At 47.7% G+C, this 17,034-nt stretch overlaps 1 protein-coding gene across 1 annotated transcript in view; it reads right to left on the bottom strand.

Annotated features, from left to right (window-relative positions):
- Positions 1–12,098, bottom strand: part of LOC119525302 (long-chain-fatty-acid--CoA ligase ACSBG2-like) — a 32,147-nt gene extending 20,049 nt beyond the window's left edge. Inside the window, 4 exon segments of the mRNA XM_037823993.1 lie at positions 6,846–6,966; positions 7,478–7,572; positions 10,920–11,194; positions 12,080–12,098. Of these exon segments, the coding sequence (XP_037679921.1) occupies positions 6,846–6,966; positions 7,478–7,572; positions 10,920–11,194; positions 12,080–12,098 (510 nt within the window).
- Positions 12,099–17,034: the final 4,936 nt, after the last annotated feature.

Below are 17,034 nucleotides of genomic sequence, written 5' to 3'. Positions count from 1 at the left end.
TTATATCTGGCTTTTTATGGTCAACATTTTCTCAAGGTTCATCCATGTTTAGCATGTACCAGAACTAACTTCCTTTCTGTGGCTAACATCCCTTGTATATAGATATCCGTTTTGTTTCTCCATTCATCAGTGAAAGGATATTTGGGTGGCTTCCACCTATATCTATGGTAAATAATGCTGCTATGAACACTTGCACACACATTCTTTTTTCATTTTTTTTTCTATTTACATTTCTTTTTCTTTTTTTTTAAATTCAGTTTTATTGAAATACATTCACACACCATACAATCATCCATGATATACAATCCACTGTCCACAGTATGATAACATAGTTATGCGTTCATCACCACAATCTATCTCTGAACATTTTCCTTACATCAGAAAGAACCACAACAAGAATAAAAAATAAAAGTGAAAAAAAACACCCAAATCATCCCCCCATCCCACCCCATTTGTCCTTTAGTTTTTATCCCCATTCCTCCACTCATCCATACACTAGATAAAGGGGGTGTGATCCACAAGGTCTTCACAATCACACTGTCACCCCTTGTAATCTACATTACTATATAATTGTCTTCAGGAGTCCAGACTGCTGGGTTGGAGTTTGGTAGTTTCAGGTATTTACTTCTAGCTATTCCAATACATTACAACCTAAGAGGTGTTATCTATATAGTGTATAAGAATGTCCACCAGAGTGACCTCTCGACTCCATTTGAAATCTCTCAGCCACTGAAACTATTTCGTCTCATTTTGCATCCCCCTTTTGGTCAAGAAGATACTCTCAGTCCCACGATGCCGGGTCCACATTCATCCCCGGGAGTCATACTCTGCGTTGCCAGGGAGATTTACACCCCTGGGAGTCGGGTCCCACGTAGGGGGGAGGGCAGCGAGTTTACCTGTCAAGATGGCTCAGTTAGAGAGAGAGAGGGCCACATCTGAGCAACAAAGAGGTACTCAGGGGGAGACTCTTAGGCACCATTACATACAAGTTTAGACTCTCCTTTGTGGTTATGAGCTTCATAAGGGCAAGTCCCATGCTCGAGGGCTCAGCACATCAAACCGCCAGTCCCAATGTTTGTGACAACATCAACACCAGTCCAGGTGAGGATGTCCAACACATCTGCACCTTCCCCCAGATCCTCGGGGCTGGGGAGGGGGAGGCTGTAAATATATTTTTTATTATCTGCCCAAATTACTCTAGGATGTCGCACACACATTTTTGTTTGAACACCTGTTTTCAATTCTCTTGGGTCTACACCTAGGAGCAGAATTGCCAGGCCATATGGTAATTCTGTGTTTAACATAATCAAGGAAACACCAAACTGTCTTCCGCAGCAGCCACACCATTTTACATTCCCCCCAGCCATGCATGAGGGTTCCAGTTTCTCCACACCCTCGCCAACACTTGTTATTTTCCAATTTTTTGTAGCCACCCTAGTGGGCATGGCATGGCCATGCATTGTGGTTTTCATGTGCTTTTATTTCCCTAACGGCTGATGATGTTGAGCACCTTTTCATGTGCTTATGGGCCACTTGCATATCTTTTTTGGAGAAATGTCTATCTAAGTCCTTTGCCCATTTTTAAATTGGGCTGTTCATCTTTTTGCTTGACTCCTGTTTTTGAACTAGTTGCCCACAGGTAATTGGGAAGATTTCCCATTAACATCAAGAATTTTCTCAAAAAACATTAAAAAAATTTTTTTCAGATGCTTTGGTGACCTCCTGGGATCACTTGGCTGGTGTTGACAGTGTAACCCTTAGGTAGCTGTGCTCTCTCCAGGGTGCTAGAATCTTCTTTTAGCTCAGGTCATTCATTTGTGCACAATCCAAATATTTAGTGAGCATCTACTGTGTGCAGGCCCCGTCTAGGTGCTGAGGACACAGTGATAAACGAACCAGACCATCCACCTGCCCACGTGGAGTGTATGTCCTTGTGGGGTTGAAGGGCAACAGGCAATAAAGAAAACGCGTACTCAAGTGTTGTAATCTGCTAACAGGGATTCAGGGCTCAGGACAGAAAGGAAGGCAAAGTCGGGATAACTTGGCAGGGGTTGGGAGACTTCGATTTTATTTGGGATGGTCTAGGAAATTCCCAGATAAGGGAATTTCTACTGATGAAGTGACTTTTAAGCCAAGATCCGAGGGAGAAGAGGAAGTGAGCTATGGAGGAATCCGGGGGAAGAGCATCCCAAGCACAGGGAACAGACCATGCAAAGGCCCTGAGGCAGACCGTGCCCGTGGGGATGGAGCAGAGGGAGTGAGGGGGGCAGGTTGTGCTTTTACCCCAGGTGCAGTGGGAGCCCTGGAGGGCTGTGAGCACAGGAGGGGCATATATAACTCAGGTTTTAAGAGGATCCCTTTGGAAACTTTTTAAGCAATCACAAGCAAAACCACGAAGATGAGCAAGGAGACCATTGCCTTAATGGTGGCTTGGGCCAGGATGGGAGCAACGGATTTGGGCAGAAGTTATGGGTACATTTTGCAGGCAAGAGAGTATTTGTTTCCTCCTCTTGCTACTGTAACAAATCACCATAAACTGAGCAGCTTAAAACAACACAAATGTATCATCTCCCGGTTTCCATAGAGGTCTGGCAGGCTTGGTTGGATCTCTGCTTCATGTCCTACAAGTCTGAAATTGAAGTTTCTTCAGGGCTGCGTCCCTTTCTGGAGGCTCTAGGGGAGAATGGGTCTCCTTGCTCATTCATGTCGTCTGCAGAATTCAGTTCCTTGTGGCTGTGGGACTGAGGTCCCCGTTTCCTGGCTGGCTGTTAGCTCCTAGCAGCCACCCACACTCCTTGGCTGTTGCCCCCTTCCTCCACCTTCAAGGCCAGCACCATGGGTGGAACCCCTCTCTTGCTTCAAACCTCTCTGCCCCCCCCTCCACCTTCCTCTCTCCTGCTTCCAGCTGGAGAAAGGTCTGTGCTTTTAAATCCTTGTGTGATTAGATGGGATTACCCAGCCCTTCCAGATAATCCAGGAGAATCTCCCCACCTCAAGATCCTTAATCCCACCTACAAAGTCCCCTTTGACATATCATATCTGTATGGAATCACACGGTAAGTGGCTTGTCTTTCACTCAGCACAATGCCTTTGAGATCCACCTCCATTTATGCATGGATGAGGGGTCTGTTCCTTTCTATTGCTCAGTGGTATAGACAGACCACCATTTGGGATGTACAGACCAGGAGGACAGATGGACCACCATTTGATAAGAATAAACCACTGTTCATTTCTCCAACTTGTGGATAAACAGCATGGGATTGGACATGGGAATCTTTGAGGGGGGTGTTTTTCTGCCAACCACACAGAGCCCACAGGATTTCCTGATGGACCCAAGGAAGGGGAGAGAAGAGTCACAGATGAAGCTGGAATTTGGGTCTGAGCACCCAAAAGGATGAAACCACCACCACCCAAGATGGGGATGTGGAGTGGGGAACCATATGTTAAGCATCTGAGTGGAAGTGTCCAGTGGGCTGGAGATAGAAGCATGGGAAAAATCAGTATCCAGCTCTCCCCTGGGATAAATATGGAGATCGAAGACAAGGCAGCTGCTTTCTCAGTCCGGAACCCCTCCAACAATTAGCAGCTGAACAAATGGGGAAGAAGAGTGGGTGGACGTTCCACTCACTTCCTTAATCCGCCTGGCCTCTTGAGTACCTGAGTTTGAGATCCCACCTTATCAGGGCTCACCTTGCAGGTGGAGAATGACAGTCTATTTGCCTTGTTCCCTCTACAGACCCTATTTTTTTTTTAATTGGATTCATTGAGGTATCATTTATATAGGGTAAAAATCACCCTTTAGCCATACAGTTCCACGGGTTTTGACAAATATGTAGTCCTGTGTTCTGGTTTGCTAGTGCTGCTGTTATGCAAAATACCAGAAATGGATTGGCTTTTATAAAGGGGGCTTATTTGGATACAAAGTTGCAGTCCTAAGGCCATAAACATGTCCAAACAAAGGCATCAACAATGGGGTACCTTCAATGAAGAATACCAATGGTGTCTGGAAAACCTCTGTCATGTGGGAAGCCACAGGCACGTGACTATCATCTGCTTTGGGGTTCTGGTTTCAAAATGGCTTTCTCCCAGGATGTTTCTCTCTAGGCATCTGGAGGTGTTCTCTTAGTTTCTCCAAGGCAAATTCTGGACTAGCAAAAGTCAGCTTTCAATAGCCATCTCCAAAATGTCTCTCTCGGCTGCAGCACTGAGCTCCTTTTGCCTGAGCTCTTACAGGGCTCAAGTAAACTAATCAAGACGCAGGCTGAATGGGTGGGGCCACACTTCCATGGAAATAATCTAATCAGAGTTATCACCTACAGTTGGGTGGGTCACATATCCAGGGAAACAACCTAATCCAAATATCTCACAAGATTGGATTAAAAGATCATGGCTTTTTCCAGTACGTCCCACAATCACCACAATGATCACAATATAGAATATTTAAATCACCCCACAGAAGTTCCCTTGGGTTTCTTTGTAGTCAGTCTCCCCTGCACACACCCTTATCCCACGCCCACCTTCGTCCTCTGGTAACCACACATCTAACTTCTGCTTTGCTTTCTCTAGGACTTCATCAATATGGAATCACACGGTTAAGTGGCTTTTCTTTCACTCAGCACAATGCCTTTGAGATCCACCTCCATTTGTGCATGGATGAGGGGTTTGTTCCTTTCTATTGCTCTGTGGTATGGACAGACCATCATTTGGGATGGATGGACTACCATTTGATAAGAATGAACCACTATTCATTTCTCCAACTTGTGGATAAACAGCTGGATCCTGGTTGACGAACATCTGATTTGCTTCCAGTTTGGGGCGATTACAGATATAGAGCAACTATAAACATCTGTGTACGTGTTTTTATATGGATATATATTGTTTTCCTTTCTCTTGGGTAAATGCCCAGGACTGAATGGCTGGGTCATACCAAAGGTGTGTGTTGATAAGAAACTGCCATACTCTCTTCCACGCAGTGGCACTATTTCACATTCCTGCAGACGAGTGTTTCAGTTTCTCCACATCCTCGTCAGCACTTGGTATTGTCTTCTAAAAATTGTTCCTCATTCTAGTGGGTGTATAGTGGGACCCTGTCTTTGCCTGCATGATCCTGTCATCTTATGGGGGACCCCGTTACAGTCCCTATTTTACAGAGGGTTGTGGAAGCTGAGGGATGGGCAGGGACTGCCGTGGCTTCAGGTTCATCCAGTACCCAAAGCTGCACCATCGTCGCTTGGCTCCTTTGAGTACAGGGTTATGGGTGGCAGAAAGGAAAAGGGTTGGGGAGAAAACCCTGAGACTGGGGTGGCCGAACATCTCAGGAGCCCATGCCCACGAACCTTGTCCCGCTCCCTCACCACCAGCATGGTGGTTGGCAGGGCAAAGTTCAATGGGAATGTCAATCCTATTATGGATGGCAGTTAACACAGAGCACTGCCCATGTGCTGGCTTTGTTCAAGAGCCTTTCTGCTCTACTTCAGTTCACCCTCAGATCCACACCTGTTACCACTCCCATTTTACAGGAGGGAAGGCGAGCCACCCTCCCAAAGTCACACAGTCAGTGAGCAGCCCCTGTCCCTGTCCTGAGCCTTCTCACTCAGATCCAGCGCCCCCCCAAACTGTGAAATGCTGAAATAGACACATCCGTCGAGGCAGAAAGCAGATTAGAGGTTGACAGGGGCTGGGGGTTGGAGGCTGCAAATAGGTATGGGGTTTCCTTTTGGTTCAATGTGAAAGTTCTGGAACTAGAAAGAGGTGGCAGCTGCACAGCACTGCGAATGCGCTAAATGCCACTGAATTATATACCGTGAAGTGGCGAAATTGGAAAATTTTAGGTTTTGTGTATTTTGCCACAATTTAAAAAAAAAAAAAAAAAAGCTGGGATAGGATGGGACTGTGGCAGTCTGATTGTGTCAGACAGATCTGAGTCCCAGCCTTGCCACTGATGGACTGCATGACCTCAAGCAGGACACATCATGCCCAGGAGCCTCAGATGCTCATCTGTAAAATGGACTCAAGAGCAGTTTCTGCCTCATATGCTTGTTGCCAGAGGTCAGAGCCCTTGTATGGGGGCCTGGGTGAACAGTAGGCACTCAATGCATGTGGGCTTCTATCACTATCATGATCCCCACTATTATTACTAAAGCTGGCTCTTCAAAAACAAGCTCGTCCTCCCTCATCTGGGTGACATGAGTTGACGCTAATCTTGGATTTGCAGCTGGGGAGACCCCATCTCCCGCCTTGGGATGTTATGGGCTAAACCGTATCCTCCAAGAAGACCTGTTCAAGCCCATGAGTGTGAACTCATTTGTTAATAGAATCTTTGAAGATGTGATGAGTTAAGATGAGGCCAGATTGGATTAGGGAGGTCCCTTGTGCAATATGACTGGTGTGCTTACAAGGAGAGTTATTTTGGGGGACAGAGAGAGGGAGGAGAGAGCGAGCGAGTGCCAACTGATGGAGGCAGAAATCAAGAAAAGAGCAAGGATTGCCAGTAACCTCAGAAGCCAGGAGAGAAGCATAGAACAGACTATCCTACAACTCTGCTGAGGACTTGATTTCAGACATCTGGTCAACTAGCCTGCAGACCCTGGTGACAGCAGCTCTGGCAAACAGAGACGGTTTCGGCGAGGAGGTGGAGCCCAGGAGCCAACACAGAGCAGGCTCCGACTCCCTCAGGAACAGCAAATTGCAGATGTTTCCAAGTGGCCCTGGGGACCACCCCATCCGTGATTCCAGCTGAGGTGGAACAACGGGCTGGCACGTGCATCTGCTCACTGCATGGGTGAAATCCGTGTCTTTGCCCATCCTGTGCCCAGCCTCTCACTGAACACCCTCCTGGCACTGACCTGGATGATTTTCTGCAGCTGTCGGTCGCCGTCCACCACGAAGACGTCTATCTCCGAGCTCTCAGCAATGACCTGGCAGACTTTCGGAGAGTTGGTGGACAAGATGCCAACAGAGAAGCCTCTGGAAGCAGGACCTAGGACATGAGGGCCTGCCTGTGAGTGCTTCTGGCAACTATGGGGCCCATGAGGCCTGCTTTGCCCAAAGGGGAGGCAGTTTGTACCTCATATGGGGCACAGACTTTGCCTGACACCCCCAACATGCCCTGGGGTGCCTGGGCTTGGGCCCCACCCTCTAGGAGTTCCCCAATAGTGAGGGCAGGTGGAAGGAGGGATCAGTGGTGGGGAAGTCCTGAGGGCTGGGGGAGGCTTCCTGGAGGAGGGGACATGGGAGCCGGGCTTCAGAGGATGTATATGAGTTTGCCGGGTACAGAATGTCAGGCTGGGTGGCCAGGTGGTGTTGGGCTGGATCTTTGACCAACCCCACCGAGCTCAGAATAAACTGGAGTGGGAAACTCCCTGGAGCCGCCATGTGCTCCATGTCCTGGGGACCCTACCGGTAGACACCCCTTGCCCCCCAAGACTCAGGATGGGGATAGGCCTCTGGGGGATGCTGCCCAGAAAAGAGCGGGTGCTCCTATCCTGCCAAGATGGCTCCAATGCTGGCAATGACCCACTCCTCCGAGTTGGATCCTAGCAGTCCCACGCCGTGGAAACGCTCCAGACCCATCTGGGGGAGGCAGAGCCTTGTGAGGTACGAGGCGCTCAGCTGTGGCCCACCCCCAACCTGCCCACAAGCCTTGGGCCGAGAGCTTTGGCCCCCTTTTATTCTGTTGACTTTTGTCCTTTTTCCCTTTCCTTTGATACAATAGCCCATCCCCTGTAGCACACGCAGACACGTATTTGTCTACACCAGGGGTTCCCAACCAGGGTGATTCTGACCCTCGGGGGACACTGGGCAGGGTCTGGAGACATTTTAAATTGGAGAGGGGAGGGCTCTTGGCGTCAAATGATGTCGTTCACCCCACGCTCCCCCTCAGAGAATGATCCAGCCCCAAATATCAGTAATATTGGGGCTGAGAACTCCTGAGAAAATGCAAATAAACAAAATGCCCTCCTGACATTTTCAGACACAAATATTCTATTTAATTTTATAAAATCAGGCCAATACGATGCTTAGGTTATCACAATCTACCTTTTTCACAAAACCATACATCCTGACTATCTTTTCCAGCCATGCAATATTTTCCTATGATTATCAAGTCTGACACCCAGATGACAATCTGTAGCAGACAGATGTCATAACTGGACAATCCCCCTTACTGGTGGATATTTAGGTTAGTTCCATGTTTTGCACCTCTATTAAATAAAGTGTTGGGGTGAGTAGCCCCGTAGCTAAAGCTCTGCCTTCCCACAGGATTCTTTCAACGGCTGCGTTGACTTGACAATTCAAGATAGCGCCCGTCTTGACTCCACCCAGTGGTTCTCAGAGAACCAGCCCGCGACTCTTGTCCCCCTGCCCAGCAGAACATTTCCAAAGAGGCATCACTGATTCTGTTCTGTTCATTCTGCCTTAAACCCACTCCAGTCTGCTTTTCCCTCCCCCTGCTACAAGCCAGTGAAACAGCCCCCAGCTGGGTCCCCAGGAATCTTCGTGTCCCTGAATCCAGTGGCCTCCAGGACCCACACTCTTTCCTGGTTTCCTTCCTCCTTCTCTGGCTGCTCCTCTTTGGCCCCTCTTGGTCACCCCCTTTCCTCTCTGAGATTTTAATACTCCTGTGTGCCAGGCAGGGCGTCCCAACACCCACCCCACCCTACCCCAGATTTGTGGATGCACATGCCCACTCCTCATCAACTCATCTAAGAGACATCTCAAACCCAGCAGGGCCAAAAGCAGTGGCTGTTCTTACTCTCCCCAAACCTGCCCCCGGCCCCAGCCTCCCACAGTCTCACTTAACAGCAATGTCCTTCCGGGTGCACAGGTGACAAATCTTGATCATCCTTGGTGCCTGTTATCCCCACGGGGACCCAATCCATCAGGAAATTTCCTCAGCTCTGATTACTTCTCACCCCTCCTCTTCTACCCTCCCAGGGGCCAAACCACTGCCATCTCAATGTGTATTTTCCACCCAATTTGTTCCCCCCACAGAAGCCAGAGGGTGCCTGTGAGCACCGAGTCAGGGCCCATCCCTCCTCTGCCTACAGCCCTCCATGGCTCCCACCTTCCTTGGGGTAAAAGCCCAAGTCCTCCCCATGGCCCACCAGGCCCTGCACGCCCTGCCCCATCCCCTCCCAGCCCTCCCCTCCTCTCGCTCTCCCCCTCGCTCCCTCGGCTCCTGCCCCACTGGCCTCCTCGCTGCTCCTCCACCATGACAGCCCCGTCCTTCCTCAGGGCCTTTGCACGGGCTGTTCCCTCTGCCCAGAAGGCTCTTTCCCCAGATATCACCTGGCCCCTCCCTCACTCGCCTTTACATCTTTGTTGCATTGTCACCTTCTGTCAGCAAGGCTGCCCTTGGCCACTGTATTTAAAATCCTACCCCCCTTTCCCTGCTTTAGTTTTTCTGTTTCACTTATCACCATCTGTCCACTGCACTGTTTACTTGTTTATTACATTTACTGGACAAGGCACTCAGGGTTTCTTCTCCTGTTTTCTAAGCTGAGAAGTGGGCATTCATTCATTCAGCAAACATCCAAGGAACTGGTGCTGTTCCAGAAACTGGAGACCCAGCACTGAACTCGACTCACTCTCGCATGGAGCTGACCAAGTAGACAATTAAACTGGACTCTGACACCGGGTGGCAACGAGAGCCATGCAGAAAAATTTAAAAGACGCCCTGATGGAGAGTGGGGGGCGCAGTGGGTACTGGGAGCCTGAGCGTTCAGGAAAAGCCTCACCAAGGAAACACCATTAGAAAAAAGACAGAATTAATAACAACAATGATAAGAACAGCCGCTAATGTGGACGTGGTGCTTCGTGTGGGAGAGGGGCTGGTTTGTGTATGCGACTTCATCAAATCTTTACAGCAAACCTGGGGCATAGGTTGTGAGAGATTGAATTATGTCCCCAACAAACACATGATCTAAGTCTAAATCCTCCTTCTCATAGGTGTGAACCCCTCAGAAATAGAACCCCTTAGAGGTGTTATTTTAAATTAAGGTGCATCCCAACTCACTGAATTTGGGTCTTAATCCATGAAAATGGAGCCCTTTATAATTAGAATGGAATTCAGACAGAGAAAGAGAGAATGCCATGGACAGTAGCCAGAAGCCGGAAGTCAAGGGAGCCTGGAAGAGAAAGGGGAGGACCTTACCACATTATGGGAAAGCCAAGGAACCCAAAGATTGCCAGTCAGCCGAACACCACGATCGCGGGAGGGAGCCAGCCTTCCAGCCCCCAAAACTGCGGGGCGGTAAATCCACATCATTTAAGTCAGCCCACTGTGTGGTGTTTGTCATAGCAGCCTGGCATACGGAAACATAGGTCCAACTCTATTAAGCCCCTGTTTTACAGATGGGGAAACCGAGGCACAGAGAGGCTAAGTGGTGGGACCCTGAATGCACAGGTCAAGGCGGAGCTGGGCTTCAAACCCTTAAATCTCTCATTCTCAGTCACCTCAGAGAAGCTTGCTATTTTGGGGTGAACAGGGCCCCCCACAAAGTCCTAACTCTTGGCCCCAGGACCATGACCTTATCTGGAACAGGGGCATTGAAGATATGATTCGTCAAGACGAGGTCGAACCGGATCAAGGTGGGCCCCATCCAAGATGATGGGCATCCTTGTAAGAAGAGGGAGATTTGGGGGTGCAAAGGTACACACAAAGGGATGATGTCCTGTGACGATGTAGGAGGCAGATATCAGCTGCAAGCCAAGGACCTCAGGCTGGCCGGGAGCCCCCTCACACCCACCTCCCCCTGAAAAAAAAGGCCAGGAAAGGCTGGGAAGGAGATCTGGGACATCCCGCCTCCAGAACGGGGAACTTCAGTTGTGGCACTTGATTTCGGCAGCCCCAGGAGACTAAGACTCCAGCCAAGCAGAGAGCAGGGGACGCCCAGGGGGGTGGGCTGTGGGGAGAGCACCTTGAGGAACGCCTTGGCGGCCCGGCGGCACTCCTCGTAGTACTCAATGTAGGTGAGTAAGTGCCAGCCGTTCTTGTGCTTGGAGCCGAGCGCGATGCAGTGGGGAAACTTGGTGGTTGTGTCTATGACCATGTCATGCACGGTGAGGGGTACCTCGCCAGCAAAGGACCCCTTCTCCAGCCGCAGCTGCACCTCGCCGTCCCGCCGCCATGTCCAGAAGCTGTCGCTGGTGGGCGAGGGTGAGGGGGCCCGGGAGCTCCGTGGCGACCGGAGACCTGGAGGCAGTGGAGAGAAAGGGGGGTGCTGAGGCAGACAGGCGTGATGGGGATGGGGGGCAAATGGGGAGAGAGAAAGGGGAGTTGGGGGTAGTAAGGGTAGAGCAAGAAGCACTCACTAAGGGAGATACAGAGAAGGACACGGGGACAGGTGGACAAACAGCTATGAACGCAGACAGACACACTGACCCACAGCGACAAAGTGCAAAGGAAACACCCCAGCTGACTCAACAACAGCCCCTCCCCTGCCCCCCTGTGGTCACCCAAGGAACCAAGCCCCCCAGCCCCCAACCTGACACACAAGCAGAGGGCAGTACCCCCTGGGTCCTCGGTCCAGCTCCCCTCCAAAGGGACAGACAGACTGGACCCCAAGGAAGCCAACTCTGGCTCAACCACACTTGGCCATCTCAGGAGGGCTGGACCCCCACCCTCAAACTGGCCTATCTGGGGACCCCACCTACCACCCCAGGGCCCAAGGGGCCCCTGACCTCTGCCTCTCATTTCCGGGTGCTGAGGTCTCCTCTGAGGTGGGCTCAGTCACTCGTCTGAGCCCTGGTGTCCAGATCCCCTTTATGTCCGTTCTCACGGCCAGGAGGCTGCAGAGTCTGCAGCTACCGATGGGTGGAGAGACACGGGGGTTGGGGGTCCCACTTCGTCAAGGAAGGCGTCTCTGAAAGATGGGTAGGGGTTGACTAGGCCAACAAGGGACAGAAAAGCATGGAGAAGAGAGGGCAGCCCATGGAAAAGCCATCATGGCTGCAAGGGGAGTAAAAAGGGTGTGAGGAAGGGAATAGAACAAGGCAGCAAAGCCAGATTGCATGGGCTCTTGCTAGTGGTGTTAATAAAAGAGTTGTTTTCTGGTGTCTTCTGTGCCCGTCCCCCAACCAGCGTGCACCTGGCTCATCTCCGGGCAGAGCTGAAGTATCTGGGTCCCTGGCCCTACCTTCTGACGATAGTACAATATTGTCACCTCTCCCGTCGTACACAGTGCCCAAGCTTGCTTCCAATGTCTTGTGATCTACTTTAGTTAGTTCTCTGCCCCAGCCATAGGGGGTTAGGGATCTCCAGGCTGGGCATCCGGAATGTTCCGATCCATGCCAGCCCTTGTGACGTCACTGCAGATTCTGCAGCTGAGAGCCACGCCCGGCGATGCGGCCTGCTGCCCCTGTGTGGAGGCTGTTCTTGGGGCTGGGCAGGGGTCCACCACCCAAGGAGCCCCTTCCCCCTCCTGCCCCCACAGCCTGTGGTTTGCAAGATGACAGGCTTCCAGGCAGAAGTCTGGGGTTGGAGGCCAGCAGTTAGAGGGATTCCTAAGTTGCGTTTCTTGGCATTCTTGGCTGTGAGAAAGAGTTCATAGAAAGTCTCAAAAAGAGAAGTGAGATGGAGCTGGTGAATGGAGAAGGTGTGACACCAAAAAGGCCAAGAAGACGGTGTCTCTAAAAGGAGGGTGAGGGCAGCAGACTCCTGGGCTAGTAAAAGGTCAAGCTAGAGAAGGACTTTGAGTCCTGTGTGAAGGAGGTGGGGGTGGGGGTGGGTTCATGAATTAATTTGCTCACCAGACATTGTCTATAAATAGAATAAATAGTCTCCCAGCTGTGCATACTGCTGTATTTTCATATATTGCTACATGCTGTTGTCTTACTCTGCAAGAGATGCTGTTCCAGTTTGCTAATGCTGCCATTATGCAAAATACCAGAAATGGATTGGCTTTTATAAAGGGGATTTATTTGGTTGCAAAGTGTTAGTCCTATGGCCATAAAAGTGTCCAAACAAAGGCATCAACAGTAGGGTACATTCACTGAAGAACACTGATGGCCTCTGAAAAACCTCTGTCAGCTGGGAAGGCACGTGGCTGGCATCTGCTCCAGGGTTCTGGTTTCAAAATGGCTTTCTCCCAGGATGTTTCTCTGTAGGCATCTGAGGGTTTTCTCTTAGTTTCTCCCAGGCAGACTCTGGAGTGGCAAAAGTCTGCTTTCAATGGCCATCTCCAAAATGTCTCTCCTGGCTGCAGCAGTGAGCTCCTTCTGTCTGAGCTCTTATAGGGCTCCAGTGATTTAATTAAGACCCAGACTGAATGGGTGGGACCACGCTTCCATGGAAATAACCCAATCAGAGTTATCACTTACAGTTGGGTGAGTCACATCTCCACGGAAACAACCCAATCCAACGATTTCAACCTAATCAACACCAATATGTCTGGCCCCACAAGACTGCATCAAGGAATATGGCATTTTGGGGGACACAATACATGAAAACCAGCACAGTTGCTATGACATACATCACACCATGGGTTGGCTTGAGCAACAGGAATTCATCGGCTTATGGTTTCATCCTCAAGATACGGCAAGACTTGCTTTCTTCCAGGAACTGTAGCCTTCTGCCTCTAGCTGCTGCTGATCCTCGAGGTTCTTGCCTCCTGCTTTGTGATGATCTTGTCTCCTGTCATCCACTCTTCCAGTGTCCGCTGATTTCCTGCTTCTCCCTGTGGCCTCCTCCAACTTCTGATTACTGGTTTCTTCTCTTTATATGGCTTCCAGTGATATGGATTAAGACCCACCTCATTCAGTGGGGCAGAATTGAACTCAAAAGAACATGTTCAAGAGGCCCTATTTACAATGGGTCCATACCCACATGAATGCAGATTTAGAATTAAGAACATGTCTTTTGATGGGTCCATAATGCAGTCTACCCAAATGCTGTTGGGATTTATAAACCAAGGAATAATTTAAAAACCTTGCTGAACTCAGTAGTTTCTTGTCATCCTCCAAAGAACTGTAAGCATGAAAACAATGAGGCTGCAGTGAGAATCACTGTAGAAAATACATATATTTCCCTATCAAGGTTAAACATTTTTTCCCACATTATAATTAGATGTTTGCATCTCATGGATGAGGAATAAATTTTGAAAAGGTAGTGAAAAATGATCTGCAAAAGATATGCTCATCTATGCAAAAAAGCCTATAAATTTTGAGAAACAATGAAATAAGCAGTGAAGTGTCAAGATATAATATTAACATACAAAAATATTTTTTATGGGACTTCATAAGTTGGTTCTAAAGTGAAGCACCAGAGAAAATAGAAAAGGAGGGCTTGTACTTCCCGAATCTAAACATACTTAAAAATTATAGCAATTTAAACAGCATGGTTTTGGTATAGACAAATAGTTTGACAAAAGCAGGATAAAATGTCTAGTCTCAGAGGCATGTAGAAGATAGTCTGTTGGAGGATAGATCTTGCCCTCATTCTAACAAGGGAGGTTAGAAAACTAAAAACTACATTTCCCAGAGTCCCTTGCAGGCAGGGTTCTGGACATGGCTTGGGCTTCACTAATCTGTGAGCTCACACATGACTGATTTGGTTCTGAGCCATGTCAGGGGAGAGCCAGGGTAGATCCTGGCAGAAGCGATGTGGTTTTGGGGCCAGCAGTGGTGTCATGAGCTTTCTGCGTTGTCCAGCAGCTTCCTGACTCAGCGATTTCTTTGCAGTAGCAGCTTTCCTGATCACAGACGAGATAGCCTACCTCCAACTACCACCAGCCTCTGCAGCAATGACTCAGCTTTCTCAGCTAGGGGTTTGGGATTTGTTTCTGGAGTCTGCTTCTCTATTCTTTCCAATTTTTTTTTTTAATTTAGCTATAGTTTACAAGCATAAAACCCACCCATTGTTAGAGCACAGTATGATGATTTTTAATAAATTCACACAGTCATGCAACCATCACCACAGTCTAGTTTTAGGACACTTCTAAGACCTCCCAAAGTTTCCCTGTGCCTATTTGGAGTCAATCCTGTTGCCACTCCCAGACCCAGGCAACCACTCATGTGCTCTTTGTCTCTATAGTCTTGCCCTTATAGAAATTTCACAAAAATAGAATCATACAATATTCAGTTTTTATGTCTGGCTTCTATTCAACCTATGTTCATCTGCACATATCAATAGTTCATTCCTTGTTATTGTTGAGAAGTATTCCATTGTTTGGATTACCACGTTTTAAGTCTTCATCAAATTATGGGCATTTGGGGCATTTCCAGCATTTGGTGATTATGCATCCTGCCACTTTGAATATGTGCATAATAGTTTTTATATGGAGTATGTTTTCATTTCTCTCAGGTATATTTCTAGGAGTAGAAATGCTGGATCATATGGAGGCTTTATGTTTAACATTTTAAGAATCTTCCAAATTGTTTCCCAGATCTCATCAGCAATGTACGAGACTTCCAATTTCTCCACATCCAAATCAGCATTTTTTATTGTCACACTTTCTAATTTTAGCCAATCCAGTGAGTATGCAGTGCTATCTCACTGTGGTTTTTATTTGCATTTACCTGATGACTCATGATGTTGAGCATCTTTCCACAGGCTTGTTGGCCATTTGCACATCTTCTTTGGAGAAATATCTATTCAATCCTTTGCCCATTTTTTAAAATTCAGTTTTATTGAGATATATTCACATACCATATAATCATCTGTGATGTACAATCAGCTGTTCACAGTACCATCTTATAGTTGTGCATTCATCACCCCAATCTATTTTTGAACATTTTCCTTACACCAGAAAGAATCAGAATAAGAAAAAAAAAATAAAAATAAAAAAAAACACCCAAATCACCCCCCCCATCCCACCCTATTTCATTTGGTTTTTGTCTCCATTTTTCTACTCACCCATCCATACACTGGATAAAGGGAGGGTGATCCACAGGGTTTTCACAATCACACTGTCACCCCTTGTAATCTACATTGTTATACAATTGTCTTCAAGAGTCAAAGCTACTGGGTTGGAGTTTGGTAGTTTCAGGTGTTTACTTCTAGCTATTCCAATATATTAAAACCTGAACAATGTTAGCTATATAGTGCATAAGAATGTGCTCCAGAGTGACCTCTCGACTCCATTTGAAATCTCTCAGCCACTGAAGCTTTATTTGGTTTCATTTTGCATCCCCCTTTTGGTCAAGAAGATGTTCTCAACCCTACAATGCCGGGTCCAGATTTATCCCCGGGAGTCATATCCTGTGTTGTCAGGGAGATTTACACCCCTGGGAGTCAGATACCACATAGCGGGGAGGCATCGCCCATTTTTAGTTGGAATATTTGTTGTTTTATTGTCGAGTTCTAAAAGTTCTTTATATAGTTTGGTTGCAAGTCTTTTATCAAATATATGATTCTAAATTACTTTCGTTCTCAGCATTTGTCTTGTATTTTCGTTTTCTTGATGATATCTTTTGAAAGGCAAGAGTTTTTAGTTTTGATGAAGTCCGATTTTGTCTTTTTTTTTCATTTATGGTTTGTGCTTTGGTATCATGTCTAAGAAATCTTTACCCAATCCAAGGGCACAAAGATTTTCTCCTATTTTTTTGCTTAGAAATTTTCTATATTTAGCTCTTACATGTAGGTCTAGGATAAATTTTGAGTTGATTTTTGTGTATTGTATGGGGTAAAGGCTTAAGTTCATTTTTGTTGCCATGTGAATATTCAATGGTTCCAGCCCAATTTGTTGGAAAGACCATCCTTTTCCTTATTGAATGACATTAGGACCTTTGTCAGAATAGTTGACCATAAATGTGAGCTTTTTCATTTGTGGACTCTCCATTCTGTTTCACTGATCTACGTGATATCAGTTCTGGTTTGCTAATGCTGCCGTTATACAAAATACCAGAAACGGATTGGCCTTTATAAAGGCAGTTTATTTGGTTACAAAACTACAGCCTGAAGTCTATGAAAATGTCCAAATTAAGGTATCAACATGAGTATACCCTCACCAAAGGAAGGCCAATGGCATCTGGAAAACCTGTTAGCTGGGAAGGCATGTGGCTGGCATCTGTTGATCCTGGGTTGTGTTCCAGAGC

This window comes from Choloepus didactylus (genome assembly GCF_015220235.1).
Source record: "Choloepus didactylus isolate mChoDid1 chromosome 25 unlocalized genomic scaffold, mChoDid1.pri SUPER_25_unloc1, whole genome shotgun sequence".
Lineage (NCBI taxonomy): Eukaryota > Metazoa > Chordata > Mammalia > Pilosa > Megalonychidae > Choloepus > Choloepus didactylus.
Note: the sequence above shows the minus strand (reverse complement) of the source record. Positions and strands in the feature narration are given on the sequence as shown.